Source organism: Danio rerio, chromosome 14, assembly GCF_052040795.2.
Source record: "Danio rerio strain M-AB ecotype USA chromosome 14, GRCz13ab, whole genome shotgun sequence".
In the NCBI taxonomy this organism is placed as follows: Eukaryota; Metazoa; Chordata; class Actinopteri; order Cypriniformes; family Danionidae; genus Danio; species Danio rerio.
The window spans coordinates 53,476,657-53,497,500 of record NC_141034.1 but is presented as its reverse complement, the minus strand read 5'-3'; the positions used below and the strand labels follow the sequence as shown (position 1 = coordinate 53,497,500).

The window sequence follows — 20,844 nt, the reverse complement described above, 5'->3', positions numbered from 1 at the left end:
CGCCTTCCTTTTTAGACCAGAACGCCTATGAGCGCACAAATGATCACTAATGCATTTGCTATTTAAACAGCGTAGCGCAACGCCTCAAAACGACTCTTGCGCCAAGCTGAAACTACCAAAAGACTACTGCACCACGCCTTGCGCCACACTGCGCCGGGTGTATGATAGGGCCCTAAATGTCACTTTAAGCTGAATACTAGTATCTTACTGTCATCATGGCAAAGATAAAATAAATCAGCTATAAGAAATGAGATATTAAAACTGTTTTGTTTAGAAATGTGTTGTAAAAAAAAAAAAAATCTCTCCATTAAACAGAAATTGGGGACATTTTTTTTTTTTTACAGGGGGGCTAATAATTCTGCAACTGTACGCACAACTGTACGCTAAAATGTGTGCATAATAAAATGGCCATCAGTGTGAATGTACCTGTCAGCAGAAACGCCGAGGTGTTTGTTGAGTAAACCCATGAGGAGTTTGGAGTATTGTTTATTCTGCGCGCCGCTGATCTTCCCGATGCTGGTGAGCGAGCAGAGCGCACACGGGTCTCCTTTTCCCCCGAACATCATCATCTGATCCGGCACAACCTGTACGGCGATGTACTGTCACACAGACAAACACAGAGAAACACTACAGCTCAGTACTTTATAATACAGTGCAATTAAAATAAAACAATTTTAGATGTTAGGCAGCACAGTGGCTCAGTGGTTAGCACTGTCGCCTCACAGCAAGAAGGTCGCTGGTTCGAGTACCGACTGGGCCAGTTGGCATTTGCGTGAGGAGTTTGCATGTTCTCCCCGTGTTTGCATGGGTTTCCTCTGGGTGCTCCGGTTTCCTCCACAGTAAAACACATGCGCTAAAGGTAAATTGAAAAAATTTAATTGGCCGTAATGCATGTGTGAATTAGTGTGAATAGGTGTTTCCCAGTACTGGGTTGCAGCTGGAAGGGGATTCGCTGTGTAAAACATAAGCTGGATAAGTTGGTGGTTCATTCCACTGTGGCTGATGAATAAGGGGACTAAGTTGAATGAAAATGAATGAATAATTAGTAAGTTCAACATGACGTTCTAGTAAATCAGTGAAATACACAAGCACGTGGTGCTGTGTAATGAGATAAGGCAAATGCGTCATGACGTAAAAGAATCAATGAATCGTTTTTTGAACTGGTTCTTTCGGTCAATCGAACTGATTCACGGAAATTAGTTTGCCTTCTAATCACTTGAGCATCTTAAATCAAGACTAATTATTACGCATAATCTGTCTATATTTAATTTAAGATTAAATTTAATTAAGAACGAAAATCCGAGTCGACCTCAAGCTGCAGCTAAGAGGATAACTTGCGCTAGCGTGTATGTTTTGAAACTCGTAACAGTGCTTACAGTTTTCTATCCCATCTAAACTAATATGCAAAGTCATACGATAAAATACGGCAATAAGTAAAATAAAGTAGGTAACTAACCTGCTGGGGTTTGCCCATGGCTTTGGCGAGCTCCTGCGTGGCCTCCGACAGCAGCTCCGCCGGAACCGAGTCTTTAGCAACATTTGTGTTCACTACAAACATCGGCATGACTGCGACAGAGATGAACAAAACTACTTTACAAAAAAAGTGCAAGGCAGAAGGATCAAACTCCTGCAGGAATGACTCCAGATGTGAGGCTCTGGGTTGAAGGAGGCGGGTATTATAACGCGAAGCTAGTGTGCTTCTTGTAGACTACCGTAAAACCCCGCGTGACCCAAATAAGGATGCAGATTTGATGCAGCCTCAGCAGCGGTTGCTGCTAGAGGAGATACAGCTGCGAACGCAAGTTAAAGAGGATTATTTATTTATATTATTTATTAAATTACCCATTAATTGTATTTTACTAACGTCTATACCTTAACCATAAACCCAACCATCACAGTAATGTAAAAACAGTTATATCGAGTATTTTTCATATTATTTATTATTAAATTACCCATTAATACTTTTTTAACGTCTACCCCAAACCTAAACTTACCCCTCACAGTAATAGCGTTCAATCATTTTCCTTCGGCTTTGTCCCTTTTTTTCATCAGGGGTGGCCACAGTGGAATAAACCGCAAACTTATCCAGCATATGTTTCACACAGCGGATGCCCTTCCAGCTGCAACCCAGTACTGGGAAACACCCATACAAACTCATGATATGCTGTATTAATGTGAGTATCCGCAGCTGTATCCAAGACTGTACCCTCAGGGCAGCACTATGTCCTCTTTGACATAAATAACCATAAATAAACGCCAGTAAACAACTAAAACAATTAAATAAATGACTAAAATTACTTTTTTTTATTTATTAACTGTAAAAAATTATGAATGAACTGTTTGTTATTTTATTAATTGTTTATTTTAGTTGTAATATTTTTATAATTTCTTTTAATTGTATTTACATTTGATTTGATTATTATTTTATTAAAGGCGCAGTTCAGCCTAAACCTTACTTAAAATAAGTTATTTAGAAGAGAAAATTTAAACCATTGACTTCGATAGTAGAGAAAAAATAGTATGAAACCCGTGGTTTACCAGGAGTTCAGCGATTTTCAAACTATCTTATTTTGTGTTTAACAGAAGAAAGAAACCCACCAACGTATCCAGCATATGTTTTACACAGCTGATGCCCTTACAGCTGCAACCCAGTACTGGGAAACACCCATACACACTCATGAAATGCTATATTTACGCGAGTATCTGAAGCTGTATCCCAGACTGTACACTCAGGGCAGCACGAGATGTGGAAACTGTCATCTTTGACATAGATAACCATAAATAAACGTCAGTAAACATCTATAACAAACAAATAAATGACTAAAATTGCAGTTTTTTTATTTATTAATTAAGTATTAAGTTTTATTAACGGTTATTTATTGTCTGTAAATAATTATGAATAAACTGTTTATTATTTTTTTATAGTTTTTTTAGTTCTAATAACTTTATTATATATAATTTCTATTTACATTTGATTTGATTATTATTTTATTACATACACAGTTCAGTCAAAACCTTAATCAAAATAAATTATTTAGATAAAAAAAACTGAAACCATTGACTTCTATAGTAAAGAAACACAAATACTATGAAACTCAATGGTAACAGGATTTGAGCATTTTGCAAAATATCTTATTTTGTGTTTAACAGAAGAAAGAAACTGGTCTGTAAATGATGAGTAAATGATGACAGGGTTTTAAATTTTATGGTGAACTGTCCCTTTCACTGACAAAACTTCTATTTGATTAATAATACTATTAATATATTAATTAATTAATTTTCCTTCAGCTTAGTTCCTCAGGGGTGGCCACAGAGGAATGAACCACCAACGTATCCAGCATATGTTTTACGCAGCGGATGCCCTTCCAGCTGCAACCCAGTACTGGGTAATATCCATACACACTCAATCACACACACACACACACACTCATACACTACGGCCAATTTAGTTTAATCAATTCACCTATAGCGCATGTGTTTGGACTGTGGGAGAAACTGGAGCACCCAGAGGAAACCCACACCAACACGGGGAAACATGCAACACTGCTAACCACTGAGCCACTGTGCCGCCCCATTAAAAATAAATAATAATTAACAAGCAAAACAAGCAAAGCAGCATCATAAAATGTAAAAAGATTACAAATGAATTCCACTTGTAATATGATGCATGGTAAAGTTGTATACAGCAAGTGCAGACAAATAGTCTACAGAAACTAAACAATAATAAAGGAGAACATAATAGAAATAGCATTTTAGTTTAATGCTAAAAATATATAAATTATAAATGATTAAGTGTTTAATGCAGACAGAAACTAAAACTAAATATTAATGAAAGATCATTTGCAAATCAACTGCAAAAATAATAAATAAATAAATAAATAAATTATATATATATATATATATATATATATATATATAATTTTTGTCAAAAATTTAGTTATTGACATGCTTATTAAATGACAACTTATTTACATTATGGGATGTTTGGGATGTAAAAGTTTTTATTTAAAAAACAAATGTTACACACATACTGTTTGCTATAGATTGCAAAAACTGTTAAGCTCAATATCTCAAAATCATTCAGAACGCAGAGAGAACCTTATAATTCCAAGCTGACAATATATATATATATATATATATATATATATATATATATATATATATATATATATATATATATATATATATATATATGTATATATATATATATATATATATATATATATATATATATGTATATATATATATATATATATATATATATATATATATATATATATATATATATATATATATATATATATATATATATATATATATATATGTATAGATAGATTATATATATATATATATATATATATATATATATATATATATATATATATATATATATATATATCACAGCAAGAAGGTTGCTGGTTCAAGCCCCAGCTGAGTTGGCATTTTTGTGTGGAGTTTGCATGTTCTAGCTAGTGTATGTGTGTGAAAGAGAGTGCGTGGGTGTTTCCCAGTAAAGGCTTGCAGCTGGAAGGGCATCCGCTGCGTAAAACGTATGCTGGATTAGTTGGCAGTTTATTCCGCTGTGGCGACCACTGATTAATAAAGGGACTAAGCTGAAAAGAAAATGAACGAATATATATATATATATATACATATGTTATACGTTACGATTAAATTAACAAGATGGCTAACACATACATACATATGCTACGTATATAGTGTTACGCTTATTAATTGATTAAATTTATTTTAATCAGGTCCTGAAACTACTTTATTATAATAAATATATTTTAGTGGGTGGCATGGTGGCTCAGTGGTTAGCACTGCATGTCGCCTCACAGCAAGAAGGTCGCTGGTTCGAGTCCTGGCTGGGTCGGTTAGCATTTCTGTATGGAGTTTGCATGTTCTCCCCGTATTGGCGTGGGTTTCCTCCGGGTGCTCCGGTTTCCCCCACAGTCCAAACACATGCGCTATAGGGGAATTGCGCTATAGGGGAATTGCATAAACTAAATTGGCTGTAGTGTATGAGTGTGAATGAGTGTGTATGGGTGTTTCCCAGTGATGGGTTGGGGCTGCAGGGGTATCTACTATGTAAAATATATGCTGGATAAGTTGGCGGTTCATTCCGCTGTGGTGATCCCTCAGAAATAAAGGGACTAAGTTTAAGGAAAATTTATATTTTTAGTGTAGCACATTTCTAACAAGTTATGCAGCTCAAATTGTGTTACAGTAAGCTTCACAACAGCAGATTTCACATGAAAACAACAAACACATATTATTGATATGACATTACAGTACTTTTTTGTTTTGTATTCAGTATTTGCATTTAAACCAAACCCCATGCTAACCAGTTAACACCTTGACAGTTATGCTCGAGTAATTACGGTAGCTCCTGCGCATGCGCAGAACGCGACATCCGGAAATAATATTGTAGGCGAGAATTAAAACCTCTAGAGTTGAGAGGGGTGGTCGAGACTCGGTGGAATTGTGATAACGCACCTGTAAAACATCAGCGAGAATCTTTTCTAAACTACGACCACATTTACGAGACCACCTGAGGTGGAATATCATCCTCTAAAGGCTCTCTTTCTGCGATCTTAAAGACAGCGGACAGAAGAACGGGCTTCACTCCACTGGCTGAGCGCTACAAAGTTGGGTGACAGTCGGTGATGTCAGATTATTTGTGTATATTTTACTCGGTGTAATAGCGAAGCGTGCATATTAAATATGAAGTCTGACCATTGCTGACATATATGGCGTAAAAACGGGGATTTTGTTAGTCATAACTTTATTTATTATACGTGAATAGTTGTGAAACCATGGCGGAGTCGGTTAAAACCTTCCAAGCGCACCTGACCGCGGTTATGGACAGTCTGGTCCGCGCGTCAGTGTGCGAGATCACCAAACTCTTCCAGGACACAGTCAACGACTACCTGGTGGAAATCTCCCTGAACAGAAAAGAGAACGAAGCTCTTAAATTGAGACTGAGGTTGACTGAGAATAAACTGAGGAATGAGCGCAAATACGGCATGGGCTGGGCGGCCGGTCGGCGCGCGGCGGGGCTGCTCGGCGCGGAGGACACCGCCGTGCGTAAAGCGCGCAAAGCGGATCTCCAAAGTAAGATCCAGCGGGTGATGCTGCTGTTTTATCGAGAACCATCATGGCGACCTGCTCCTCAGTTCTCATGTTTCTTTCTCCTTCCTCTCCTCCTCCTTTTGCATTCCTCCCTCCCCCTCCTGTTCTCCTCTCCTCCTTCCCCCTCCCGTCTGTTTCTCAGGAGGCAAGCCGGGGGGAGCGTGGGAGGAGCGGGCTGGAGGAGGGTTTCGTGCCCGTCTGAACACTGGAGGAGGAGAGGATGTGGAGGAGGAGATGAAGGAGGTGGCCAGCATTAAAGAGGAGGTGAGGAGCCAATCATATGCTAGGAAACATCTGCAGGGAGTGGAGGAGACATAGAGAGGGTGAAGAAACATCGACTAAACAGTGCTTCAAAGTAGATTTTGATGGATGGAAATCTACACAGAAGGTCATCACTGAAAAAAATCATTGGATTTACTAAATGGTATTTAAGGTAAGTGGTTGCAAACTATTTATATCAGCTGGATTTAAACAAAATAAATGTCTTCAACTTAATTTGTTTGTTAAAATTCAGCCCATATAAATTGTTTGCAACCACCTACCACAATAATGTAGTAAATCCAATGAACATTTTTTTTCAGTGTCAGCAGTCACACCTCCGTTATCCTCATCTACACTGACAGCATTTTAAACAACTTCTTCAGTGTTTTTAAAACTCTTTGTTTTCAACGGCACGAAAACTCCAGGGTATTCAATTCAATTCATCTTTATTTCTATAGCGCCTTTACAATGTAGATTGTGTCAGAGCAGCTTCACATAGAAGATCATAGTGAATTAAAACCGTGTCAGACCAGTTTTCAGGGTTTAAGTTCAGTTTAGCTCAATTCAGTGTGGTTTAATATTCATTTCTGAGAGTCCAAACTATATTCACTGCTGAGAGAGCCAATCCATCAATGTGCAGCTCTACAAGTCCAGAACCAAGCAAGCCAGTGGTTTGCCACGGCCTGGTCCGGGATTGTGGAAACCTTGGGATCATCTCCTTAAAACATTCACTATGTTCTCCTTAAAGCAATTTTAACTCATTTGGCAGTATGCTTAGGCTCATGGTCTGTTTGGAAGACTCATTTGTGGCCAAGTTTTAATTTCCTGGCTGATGTCTTGAGATGTTTCTTCAGTATTTCTACATAATGGTCTTTCTTCATGATGCCATCTATGCTGTGAAGTAGGCCAGTCCCTCCTGCAGCAAAACAGCCCCACAACATGATGCTGCCGCCCCCATACTTCACAGTTGGGATGGTGTTGCTAGGCTTGTAAGCTTTCCCCCTTTGTCCTCCAAATATAACACTGGTCATTATGGCCAAACAGTTCAATATTAGCTCCATCAGAGCACAGGACACGTCTCCAAGAATTAGTCTTTTTTTCCCAGTGTAATTTAGCAAATTGTAATCTGCTTTTTTGTTGATTCTGGCTTGTTGATTTTCCCATGTTGTCACACAAGGAAGCAGTGTGTTTGAGGTTTTACTTAAATACTATTCTACAGTTGTGCCTTCAATTAACTCAAATGTTGTCAATTAGCCAATCAGAAACTTCCAAAAGCTTGACATCATCATCTGGGCTTTTTCAGAGGCAGAATAATCTTATTGTATGTCAACTTGACTTTCAAGAAAAGTTATAACAATTTCTCAAAAAATCTCTCTTATTATTCTGCTATTAAGCTAAACAGAAACACATTTGATAATCCTAACTTGCCTAAAAGAGATAAAGTTTAGTCACATTAACATCTGACTTTTTTTTTAAATGGTTATGTGCCTTTTTATACACTGTGTGTAAACTTCTGATTTCAACTGTATATATTTTGGAGAATGTCTTATGTAGTTTAGTTTAGCTGGAATAAAAGCAGTCTTAATTTTTAAAACAATTTTAAGATCAGTATTATTAGCCCCCCCTAAGAAATATATTCGTTTCAATATCGCATAAAACTGACTTTTGTTTTTCACACAGATAACATTAGTCCTGGGGTCTGTTCTTCGTACGTGGATTACTCCGTTAGCTGGATTTGGTTATTGGCGATTTGACATGATCCAGGATTGTTTCGTTCTTTAAAACTGATGTGAGAGTTGTTGTCATAGCAACAGTTCTGGTAGCTCAAACCTGGTCGGGAGCAGGTTCAATTCATATAAACAGGATTAGATCGGCTCAGTTCAAGCAAAGATAATACAGAAAGTATGTAACGAATTCTGATGTTTTCTTACAGTAGTAGTTATATACACTTGGGAAAATGGTAAATATTTTAAAACTATATATATATATATATATATATATATATATATATATATATATATATATATATATATATTAAGAGAGAGAGAGAGATCGCTTTGGATATAAGTCGCTTTGGATAAAAACGTCTGCTAAATGACTAAATGTAAAAACATATATATAAAGTTATAGTTATTAATAAAGTAAATACCATTATATTTATTATTAAAACTTATGCAATCTGAACCCCGAAATGAAAGTACAAAGACTGCCACCTGCTGGTGCAAAGAGAAAACCTGTTGATTTGAACATTTTAGATCGCTTTAGTACAATTTGTGTATGATAATAGACATGCACAATATGTGACTTTTTTTAAAAGCAAGAATAAATTTATGCAGTCATGAACATGTTTTGATAGTTAATATGATGGTGATTTGATGCTTCACAAAAGTTGCAGATGCCTTTACCAATATCAAAACGCTTTTGTAAACAACCAGTTATTCATTACACCGATTAATAAAACGGCTACAATGATACTACTGTGGCTACTATAATAAGAAAAATCCGCTCTAACTGTAAAACTAATTAAACTGCTCTTAACGCATGAAAGAGCCAAGCATGCAGCCCACAACAAAGTGTAAAGTTGTTGCGTATTATATTTAACAAACCGTTTACTGCAAATCTTATGTAATGTAACTCACATGGATAACTGAATATTAATCAGATGATGTCATTACGCATTGCTGATCATGATTTCGAAGATCGATAGATCATTCCTTCACAACACACAGCGATCTCAGATCAGTTCATCCAGACATTTTAATCTGATTCATGAACTTGTTTGATGAACCAAATTAGCGAGAGATCAGTTATCAAGATTAAAAGATCCAGGATCTGCCAAATCATCTTAGATCATTTAAGCGAGGTACGAAGAACGGACCCCTGTTTTGAATCTGCCACTATGCTGACACACAGGCATTTGTAGCTCCGCCCTCTTCTGAAAATTGCACAAAAGTGACAGCCACCAAAACAGCATAATTAGGATCAAAGCCAACAAGGAGCAGGTTAAAAGAGTTCTAAAACATTGTTTGTGTGGTATTTTGAGCTGAAACATACACACTCTCGGGACATCAGAGACTTTACGTCTTGTTAAAATGGGCATAATAGATCTTCTTTTACACTACATTTACGTCTACATTTGATGCAATTTTAATACAGAGGAAAACACTTGACAGGCTAACCCAAAGCTCCTTCATTGCATAGCAAGATAATAATGGACTGCTTGTACGTAACTCAAGGTTACTCCTTAAATGGTTAACATCTGCTTGAAAGCAATGCATTGTTTTTGGCGAAGGGAATTTCTCACACCTTGCTCATGTTTTTGCTTCTGTGGGCTGATGGATAAAGGTGGAGGGTTACAGATCGGACTCCCTGAGGCTGTTGCAGGAGGCTCTGCAGATGAACCCGAGTGAAAGCACTGCTCCCTCCTCCAGTCCCACCCACGGTGAGCACTGCATCGCTTTGTTCAGCTAAACAGCTATTTATTTGCTTTTTCTGATTGCAGGCATGAACAAGAATGCTTTGTTAAAAGGTTTTGTTCAAATTTGTTTCACTTTTACATTTTAATCAAAACTGTTTTCTGTTAAACAAAAATGATTTTTTTTGTCTTGCATTGCACATGCAAACAGATGATTTGACTAATTTAGTTTTTTTTCTTCTTTAAGGGTGCATTAAAGACAGTAAAGACTCCTAGACTTAAAATGAATCATAAAATGTTTCCGCAGTATAATAGTTAAATTTAGGCTTTAGAGGAATAAATCAGTTTAAATGCATTTTAGTTATATTGTAAATATACACTCATCATCATGGATGTGCGGCCGACAAATCTGCAGCATCTGTGATGCTATCATGTCAATATGGAGCAAAATCTCTGAGGAATATTTCCAGTAGCTTGTTAAATCTCTACCATGAAGGATTAAGGCAGTTCTGAAGGCAAAAGGGAGTCCGACCTGGTACTAGTAAGGTGTACCTAATAAAGTGGCCGGTGAGTGTACTTTACCAGATATTTATAGAATATTAGCAGCCTTAGTGGTAGTTTTACCCTGGGGCGGACTGGCCATCTGGCAATTCTGGCAAATGCCAGAAGGGCTGAACCATTTTTTTAAAATGTGGGCCAGTATGCTATTTTTTTAATAATTTTTTAAAATTGTTTTTACATGCAGGCAGCTTTTATCTCTTGCAAGATGTGAATATTATGATGATGATGATGATGATAATAGTAATAAAAAAATAATAATAAATGTTAAGCATTGGCCCAATTGGCAATGGCCGGCTGGTTTCGTGATGGGACGACCCAATCAGAGGTTACATGGACGTAATCAAAATCTGGCAAGAATGTCAAACAAACAGTAAGTGCAACACAAGCTAATTGTCAGGGATGGACCGTAAAAAAGTAAATGCGGTGCCAAAAAGCTCAGAGAAAGTTAAAAATTGCTCTAAAATCAGACGCTACCAAATGCATAAAATTAACTGAAATAGTCTCGAAAGGGCACTGTCGCCATACAGCAAAAAGGTAGATGATTCGAGCCTTGGCTGGGTCAGTTGGTGTTTCTGTAAGGAGTTTGCATGTTCGCATGGGTTTCCTCCCGGTTTCCCTCACAAGTCCAAACACATGTGCTATAGGTGAATTGGGTAGGCCTAATTGTCTGTAGTGCATGTATGTGTATAGGGGTTTCCCAGTGATGGGTTTCAGCTTGGAGGGTATCCGCTGCATAAAACATATGCTGGAAAAGTTGCCGGTTCATTCTGCTGTGGCGATCCCAGATTAATAAAGGGACCAGGGGTCCGTTCTTCGTACCTCGCTTAAATGATCTAAGATGATTTGGCAGATCCTGGATCTTTTAATCTTGATCACTGATCTCTCGCTAATTTGGTTCTTCAAACAAGTTCGCGAATCAGATTAGAATGTCTGGATGAACTGATCTGAGATTGCTGCGTGTGTTGTGAAGGACAGATCTATCGATCCTCGAAATCATGATCAGCAATGCAACGATTGGCTGACGGCACAGCAGCGTAATGACATCATCTGATTAATATTCAATTATCCATGTGAGCAAAATTACATCAAATTAGCAGTAAACGGCTTGTTAAATATGACACGCAATAACCTTCCACATTTGTTGTGAGCTGCAGGCTTTACACTTTCATTTGTCAAGACAAGAGTATTCATCATGTATTTCAATGCATATCAATGTATTTAGTTCTACATTTAGAAAAGATTTTCTTTATTATTGTAGCCGTTTTTTTAATCGGTGTAAAGAATAACTGGTTGTTTACAAAAGCGTTTTCATATTGGTAAAGGCGTCTGCAACTTTTGTGAAGCATCAAATCACCGGCATATTAACTATCAAAACATGTTTATGACTGCTGAAATGTATTATTGCTTTAAAAAAAGTCACATATTGTGCATTTCTATTATACACAATTTGTACTAAAGCGATCTAAAAAGTTCATATCAATAAGTTTTCTCTTTGCACCAGATGGCAGTCTTTGTACTTTCATTTCGAGAGTGCAGATTGTATAGCCTACGTTTTATTAATATGTATAACTTTATTTATTTTATTAATGACTATAACTTTATATATATAGTTAAAAAATATGTACCATTTTCCCAAGTGTATATAACTACTACTGTAAGAAAATATCAGAATTCGGAACATACTTTCTGTATTATCTTTGCTTGAACTGAGCCGATCTAATCCTGTTTATATGAATTGAACCTGCTCCCGATCAGGTTTGAGCTAGCAGAACTGTTGCCATGACATCAATTCTCGGATCAGCTTTGAAGAACGAAACGATCCTGGATCGTGTCAAATCGTCAATATCCAAATCCAGCTAACTGAGTAATCCACGTACGAAGAACGGACCCCAGGCCAAAAAGAAAATGAATGAACGAAATGATTGCATGCATAAATTTGTTACAAATGGGTTGTTTTTGTTCCAGTCACATCCATTAAATGTTTAACTATCTCTTATAGTACTGCTTATATTATTTATTATTATAAGTAGTGAAAGTGCATGCCCGTAGATTGTGCTGTGTCGGTGTGGTAATGTGGGCTGGTGTGGCTACATTTCCTGGGCTGATTTTTAGTCCCAGTCCGCCCCTGGTCTTACCCACTCCAAAACCTTAACTTTAAAAAAGTTACACGGCCATAAAATATATGAAATGTTTTCCACTTTTACTGGCAGATGGCGAAACTTCTTAAATCATACACTTTTAAAAACTGTAACCTGTTTCAGTTCTGTTTTTCTCAACATAACCACATTTTGTCCTTTTATATATTAAATGCAAAAGATTATGATTTTGAGATTTTGATTCATTATAATCACTTTTTTGCAACATCCAAAACACTAACACATGCACCAATTTCTCAGTACATGCAAAAAACCACATTCTGATACTTAAACATACATTTTAATTTATAATTAAAGATTTTAACTTACATTTGTATCTATACTCTAATTCAAGGGTCACCAATCTCAGTCCTGGACGGCTGGTGTCCCTGCAGGGTTTAGCTCCTCCTTCCCTCAACACACCTGCCTGGGTGTTTCGAGTATACCTAGTTAAACCTTGAATAGCTTGTTTAGGTGCATTTGATTACGGTTGGAGCTAAAATCTGTAGGACACCAGCCCTCCAGGAACAAGTTTGGTGACCCCTGTTGTGAGTATTTGCCTCAAACCTACAAAAATCCCTGAAAATAGCTGTACCAAGATTGTAGAAATATGTGTTAAATGTTTAATAACAAAAATGCATGAGTATATCAACCAAAAGCTGTGCCTTTTTTTGTATTGTGAAACAAAATATTACATGAAAAAACAGTGGGCGTACCTTGTTTTTTCTACGGCGAGCTGATTGGATGTAGTAAAGTTGGCCTTTCATTAAGAAAGATCTGGAAAAGGGTTTGGGGAGAGTTATTACAACCTAACAGACTCCTCCTCCTCAGCGTTTCAGTTTGTTATCACAGCAGGAGGGGCGGGGTTAAGTATGTTAGCCCCGCCCAATACCTCAGGCAGACGTCCAGTTGAAGATTTAACTGAAAACAAACAGGAAGTGAATTTACAGATTTAGCTTAAAGCAAAGAGCTTACACTCAACAGAACGTTCCATTGCAATAGCAGCGCCCAGCAACAGCCCAGGATTCCACCATTTTGGAGTGAAAGCAGTCGGCTGTCCATTGGATCTTATTGCTGTGGCGATGGCAAGCAGCTGCTTTATTTATGTATTTTAAAAGCGCATTAAAGCTGAGATACAACCTGAAAGACGACAATACAACACTTACTATGACAATCATCAGCACTTTTAATAGTTTATTTTACAGACTTGTAATATGCTGTTGTTCTATTGAAGTTTTCTTTCCAAAATGGCCGCCGCGCCATCTAGTGGCTGTTTCCCAAATTGCACTAGAGTGTTGCCTCTTGGTGATTCTATGCTCTTTGCTTAAAGATTACAAGGACAAACTATTTTTTTCTCTCTAAATAACATGCACAGATGAATGGTTCACTGCAAAACTAGCAATGTGAGCTAACCAAATCAATATGCTTCGTTTTGATTTCATGTGTAATTTAACGTGTAAGTGATTAGTGTATCTGTTTGTGTGTGCAGGAGAAATGGGCCCTGCCTCTGCTGCTCCTGAATCCTCTGTTGCTGAACGCTGGGACAATAAAGCGGCCCATTCAGAGCAGCCCCTGAGTGGAGGAGATGAGCTGAGCGGACTGGAGACGGCTCTTAAAGCGGAGCGCGAGCGAGAAGAGGCAGAGTCTGGCCTGGGCAGCCCATCGCAGGAGCCGTGCGGATCCGAAGGCGTGGGGTTTATAGGTCTGGATGGGTTGTGCAGCTCTCAACAGGTAGGGATGGGCGATACGGGCTTAAAAATATATCACAAAATTATTTGGTATTTATTGCGCGAACAATCTTAAAGAAAGTATTAATTTTCAGATTTATTAGTCCCTATTCTTCAAATATTTCCCAAATGATGTTTAACAGAGGAAGGAATTTTTCATAGTATTTCTTATAATATTTTTTCTTCTGGAGAAAGTCTTATTTGTTTTATTTCGGCAAGAATAAAAGGAATTTTCATTAAAAAAAAGCTTTTTAAAGGTCAAGGTTAGCTCTCTTAAGCAATATTTTTTTTGGGTTGTCTATTAAAGGTGTCAAAGCCAGTCACTGGAGGACCGCAGATTTGCACAGTTTAGTTTCAACCCAACTTAAACACACCTGATCAAACTAATTGAGTCCTTCAGGCTTGTTTTAAATCTACAGGTAAGTGTGTTGAAGCAGGGTTGAAGCTAAACTGTGCAGAGCTGCGGCCGTCCAGGAGCTGGCTTTTCACACTTTTGGTCTACAGAATAAACTAGTTGTTACAACCTCTCTGATGTTAGTCTAGGGCAGGGGTGGGCAATCTCGGTCCTGGAGGGCCGGTGTCCTGCATAGTTTAGCTCCAACCCTAATCAAACAGACCTCCCTATAGAGTTCAAATGATCTTGAAGACACTGATTAGTTTGTTCAGGTGTGTTTGACTAGTGTTGGAACAAAACTCTGCAGGGACACCGGCCCTCGAGGATCAAGTTTGCCCATCCCTGGTCTAGGGTAAAAGTAATAACATTTAAAAGGTGTGGTACTTTCACAAGTGATGGGCGAAAGTAAGACACAAACAACAACAAAACTGCCAACGAAAGTGATTTAATGTAATGTAAAAGTGAAAGAGTAATGCCCAATTATATATATATATATATATATATATATATATATATATATATATATATATATATATATATATATATATATATATATATATATATATATATATACACAATAAGAAAAATATTTACAATAATAATAAAGTAACAAATTAAACAAAGTATAAAACAAAATTAGGTCAACCCCTTACCTCGCTAGAAGCATGAAAAGAAAAATCTTCAGCGCCAAGCCAAACATTTAAAGGCTTAAGGTTAATTAGGCAGGTTAGGGTAATTTGGTGCGAATCATTGGTTAATTCACGATACAATAATATCACGATATCAGCGATTCTGCAATATATCACAAAAAAGCATCCACAATGTTACGACATTTGTAAATGAATAAGAAGATAATGCATCAAAAAGTTATAAGATGCATTTATTTAATTAATAATACATTTATAGAAAATTGCAGGCAGTACGGCGCTACAAGTAGCTTAACTTCTTAGTAGCGTGACTGTTATCGTGATCTCTTGCTTCATATGAGATCAGATGATGGAGAAAGCGATTTTTGTTATTCCCTCTTTGAGAAATGTTCGTCTGGAGCTGTAATTAAGGTTGAGACTTAATAAAGTCCATTTTCCCTGTGTTTCTTGGACATTTTACACAATCAAAATCAAGAATGGGCAGAGGATAGTGAGCCAGCATAATGTAAGTTAACGTTACAAGCAGCGAGCGCAGAATTTCGATGTTTGATTCGTACTCGTAGTCACGTCGTCGTGTCCGTGGTGAAACTGTATGTCGTGTTTGTACAGTTCACCCATCGTAAATTTAGCTGCGTCTCAAATGGCACACTATGCACTATGTACTTATGCACTTACACACTCAACAGGATAGTATACAGGGTTCAGCGCTAAGGATTTTTTCTACTGGCCCGATCGGGCCAGTGGTTCTGATTTTTACTTGCCCTGCCCAAATTTTCACTGGCCCCACCAAAAAAAAAAAAGAAGTTAATAGCTATTTGAATGTGCGTGTGTGTGCGTGTATATATATATATATATACACACACACACACACACACACACACACACACAGTTGATTTCAGAATTATTAGTCCCCCTAAATTATTAGCACCCCTGTTTATTTTTTCCCCAATTTCTATTTAACAGAGAACAGATTTTCTCAGCACATTTCTAAACATAATAGTTTTAATAACTCATCTCTAATAACTGATTTATTTTATCTTTGTCATGATGACTGTAAATAATATTTGACTAGATATTCTACAAGACACTTCTATACAGCTTAAAGTGACATTTAAAGGCTTAACTAGGGTAATTAGGTTAACTAGGCAGGTTAGGGTATTTAGGCTAGTTATTGTATAACGATGGTTTGTTCTGTAGACAGTCTGAAAAACAATTAGCTTAAGAGGCTAATAAATTTTACCTTAAAATGGTTAAAAAAATGTTTTTATTCTAGCCAAAATAAAACAAATAAGATTTTGTTCAGAGGAAAAAATATTATCAGACAAAATATCAACATTTCTTTGCTCTGTTAAACATCATTTAGGAAATATTTTAAAAAGAAAAAACAAAAAACAAAAGGGGGCTAATAAATCTGTATATATATTTACGGTAATTTTTAAAATGTTTTTTAAGGAAAATTATTCAGTTCATCAAGGCTATATTTATAAATGTGAAAAAGGTTTAATTGTTAAATATTTATAAAAAATTTAAATAACTGCTTTGTTATTGTATTTAGTTTCAAATAAAATCATTACTCCAGACATTATTGATTTTATAACTATTACCATTAATAAATATAATAATAATTAATATTAGTGATTTGTGAAGGATCATGTGACTGGAGTAATGAAGCTGAAATTTCATCTTTAAAATCTCTGGAATAAATGAATAAATTATATGATAAACTACTTTTGAACAGTTATTTTATAGTGCAACATTTCACAATTTGTATTTATGATGAAATAATTGCAGCCTTGGTGAGCAGAAGAAGCTTAGTTTAACATATTTAATCACACTGACCCCAAACTTTTGACCAGTTGTGTATAGAATATTTTATAAGTGAAAATGTGCACTTTAATTTTAACAACCCACAGACATCGTCACCGAATACACATCTAGGTCAGACTTTCTCATATATACAAAGCCTCATTTCAATTGTCAGGTTTTGTAGAAATCGATCAATTGAATTAATCAATCTATTAAAGAAACGTTGACTATAATTCTGTATTTTAGGCTTAAATTATAGAGAGACATAGCAGATGAACCGAGACTGCATCAGATCAATGTAAATCTTTCTTTCGAGCTGTCAGTGTGGAAATGAACAAAACAACAGGCCTAATACAACATATTATACGATTAAAATATGGAAAAATTAACAGATAGTAATTTCGGTCAATTTTCCAAACGGATAAACCGAGATCAGGCTGGACAAACAGCTCTCGGTAATATTTCAGCATGCTTTCACTTTCTCATTTACCGGTAAGAATGACATCTCGCCCTGCTCATCATTCTCTCTTCATATAGCCGTATATATGGCTATTACACGATCATAATACACTGTGATATAGCCTGGGTCTTTAGTTCGTTGCATTGTTTTGTTTTCTCGCTACAATCGATCCGCTCAATAGGACAGAGACCGCGTCTCATTCAGGCGATCTTGGACTGATTGATTTGGCGCGGAAGCGAGCGTAACTGCTGGATATATGCCAAAAAAAAAAAACGCGCTTATGGGTGAAACGAGACAGATTCCAAAACAAACGTCTATGTGTGAAAGCACCGTAAGATTGTATTTGCACACAATTGACAGACAGTCGCAGCACGCAGCTCTGGCTCGATCTGGCAGGCAAAAAGGCAGCAGCTGGCCCAATCGGCCACAAACATTGTGTACACTGGCCCGAGTGTCTCGCACGATGGCCCCGGGCCATCGGGCAGTCCTTATTGTCGAGCCCTGGTATATGTATATAGTGGCGTCCCAAATGGCACACTAATGTTATTTTACTCAGCGGAAATTCAAACCGTGTCCCTGATGACGTTTGACGGTTGCCAAATCAGTGAAATAAATGACCGAATTATCAAATAATACCTGCCGTGAGTATTGCCGCATTCACCATCGGGAGGCGCTATAATCACTCTCGTAGGAGAATTTTGCTTTCACCATCCAAAATAAATAAAGTTATCCAACATGTGCGCCTGATAGCTCCGCCCCTTCCGCTACGTAAGCAAACCTGCGGTCGTTGAGTGCGTGAAGTGTCCATCATTACACACTTCATTTTAGCGGCTGAATGAGTGCATCATCCGGGTAATTGAAGTGCACTTATTATTTTTAGAGTTTTCAGTGTGAACACATTACTTACACTATTCATACTACAAAACGGCGTAGAATAGTGCATAAGTATGCGATTTGGGACGCAGCTACAGACAAAGAAAATGTCGTATCTGTGTCTGTTCTAATCGCAGATTTTGAAGTTATACCCTGGTAAAATTCCGAGGACATTCCGTTTTCCTTTACGTTTTTATAACTACAGACACGTTATTTACGCACAAAATATTTATGACAGCGATTTTTATTCCATAAACACTTCGAAAAATTCCTTGCTCTGTTAAACATCATTTGTGGAATATTTGAAAATTGAATTAATAATTCTGACTTCAAACTTCGATCCTTATCGACAGGCCATGTCCTCCTCGTCACATAGCCGAGACCCTGCAGAACTACAACTCCCATCAGCGCCTGCGACCAAAGAAGAAGGGGAGGAGTCGGGAGCAGAGAGCGCAGACATGATGCATTTCTGTGTGCACTGCGGCAGTGGTTTCACATCTTCATCCGACCTCATCAAACACTCGTGTCCCGCGGCTGAAGAGCGTCCCTATCAGTGCTCCGTCTGCGGGAGAGCGTTCGGTCACGCCTGGAGCCTCAAGAGCCACGAATGCGTCCAGACGGGAGATCAGCCGCATCACTGCGAACTCTGCGGGAAACGCTTCACACACTCACGGTCACTAGAGCGCCATCAGCTGGTGCACACAGGTGAGCGTCCGCACAGGTGCCCGCAGTGTGGACGCAGCTTCAGCCGGCTGGGGAATCTGGAGAGACACCAGCGCATACACACGGGGGAGCGGCCGTACGAGTGCGAGGCTTGTGGGAAACGCTTCAGTCGCGTGGAGTATCTGAAACGCCATCAGCACATCCACATTGGAGATGCGATGCTGAAACACACACTGCAAAACACACAGCACTGCGCTCAGTGCAACCAGACGTTCAGCGATAGCGAGCAGCTCAAGCAGCATCAGTGTGTGTTTAATGTTTAAAGGGGCAGTTCACACAAAACTGAACACTCATTTACTCATACTTCACTCGTTCTAAACATGTTTGAGTTTCTTTCTTCTGTTGAATGCAAAAGAAGATATTTTGAAGAATGTTGGAACTGTAATTATTGATTTAGTATTTGTTTTTCCTACTACAGGAGTCAAATACTCGCCCTCTAATCATCAAGGATGCAAGTGATTTTTGATTTTAGCAGACCCGAGATTGGACTTTTGTCCACTGTAGAGGTCAATAAATATTAGATACTTCCTCTGAGATTATATATGGCACAAGATTAAAGGGGCAGTTCACCCTAAAATGATAATTCTGTCATTATATTTACTCGTTCTTCCATCAGCACATCCATATTCTCATCCTTCACTTGTTCAAACCTGTTTGAGATTCTTTCTTCTATTAAATGCAAAAGAAGATAGTTTGAAGAATGTTGGAAATCTGTTTTAGTTATTTTTTTTTTATACAATTGAAGTCGATGGTTACCTGTTTTCAGCATTTTTATAAAGATCTTCTTTATAATTTTCCTGTTTCTTTAAAATCACAAAAAGTTTGGAAGCACTTGAGGGAGAGTAAATAGTGAGCAAATGTGATATTTTGGGTGAACTGTCCCGTAAATATGAGTGTGTGAGTGTATATATATATATATATATATATATATATATATATATATATAGTATTTATGAGAAGGGAAAGATCACTGAAATATATTTACTCGCCCTCCACTTGTTCAAACCTGTTTTAGCTCCTTTCTTCTGCTGAATGCAAAAGAAGATATTTTGAAGAATGTTGAAAATCTCTAATTATTGATTTCGGATTTGTGTTTTTTACTATGTAAGTTAATGGTTACCGGTTTTCAACATTTTTCAAAATATCTTCTTCTATTTTTAAAGAAAAAGAAAACTCAAAGGTTTGGAACTAGTAAGTAAATGGTGAAATTTACATTTTGGGGTGAACTATCCCTTTAAAAGAATAGATAACTGAAATATATTTCATCATTTACTCGCTCTCCACTTGTTCAAACCTGTTTGAGTTTGCTTTCAAAAGAAGATATTCTGAAGAATGTTGGAACTCTGTAATTATTGACTTTGTTTTTTTTTTTTTTTTACAATGCAAGTCAATGGTTGCCGGTTTTCAGCATTTTTTAAAAATATCTTAATAAATTTCCTTTTAATTCAAAATCACAAAATGTTTGTAAGCACTTGAGGGACAGTAAATAGTGAGCAAATGTAATATTTTTAGGTGAACTATCCCTATAATTTTATAGTGTGTATATATATATATATTATTTGTTTATGAGAATCTTGCCTGTAAAGGGATGCTGGAACCCTGTAATTATTGACTTAGTATTTGTTTTTAATTTTTTACAATGCAAGTCAATGGTTATCATTTTTTTTAAATATATACTTTTGGGAGTTTCCTTTTTCTTTAAAATCA

The 20,844-nt window shown here is 37.1% G+C and overlaps 2 protein-coding genes across 4 annotated transcripts in view; one reads left to right on the top strand and one right to left on the bottom strand.

Annotated features, from left to right (window-relative positions):
- The window catches only part of mif (macrophage migration inhibitory factor), a 4,752-nt gene extending 3,075 nt beyond the window's left edge, over positions 1–1,677 (bottom strand). The window contains 2 exon segments of the mRNA NM_001043321.1: positions 427–599; positions 1,457–1,677. Coding sequence (NP_001036786.1) covers positions 427–599; positions 1,457–1,564 — 281 coding nt within the window. The 5' untranslated portion in view covers positions 1,565–1,677.
- A 3,775-nt stretch (positions 1,678–5,452) lies between these two features.
- Positions 5,453–19,929, top strand: si:dkeyp-121d2.7. Of its 3 annotated transcripts, XR_015507882.1 has the most exons (6): positions 5,453–6,117; positions 6,278–6,399; positions 9,742–9,838; positions 13,997–14,788; positions 14,936–15,142; positions 15,203–15,293. XR_015507882.1 is itself a non-coding variant. In XM_087282079.1 (5 exons), exons 1-5 carry the CDS (start codon positions 5,820–5,822, stop codon positions 19,398–19,400), a joined length of 1,392 nt encoding a protein of 463 aa, XP_087138205.1. In that variant the 5' UTR covers positions 5,453–5,819; the 3' UTR covers positions 19,401–19,929. The 3 variants fall into 3 exon arrangements, 1 of the variants encoding a protein (XP_087138205.1); XR_015507881.1 differs by having other exon boundaries at positions 13,997–15,142; XM_087282079.1 differs by lacking the exons at positions 14,936–15,142; positions 15,203–15,293 and adding an exon at positions 18,768–19,929 and having other exon boundaries at positions 13,997–14,238.
- Positions 19,930–20,844: the final 915 nt, after the last annotated feature.

Bases quoted from the DNA above. Each gene is read 5' to 3' on its own strand.
- si:dkeyp-121d2.7 (XM_087282079.1), top strand. From the start codon at position 5,820: ATGGCGGAGTCGGTTAAAACCTTCCAAGCGCACCTGACCGCGGTTATG. The intron at 6,118-6,277 runs GTAAGATCCAGC...TCTGTTTCTCAG, and splicing joins GCGCAAAGCGGATCTCCAAA to GAGGCAAGCCGGGGGGAGCG. The intron at 14,239-18,767 runs GTAGGGATGGGC...CCTTATCGACAG, and splicing joins GGTTGTGCAGCTCTCAACAG to GCCATGTCCTCCTCGTCACA.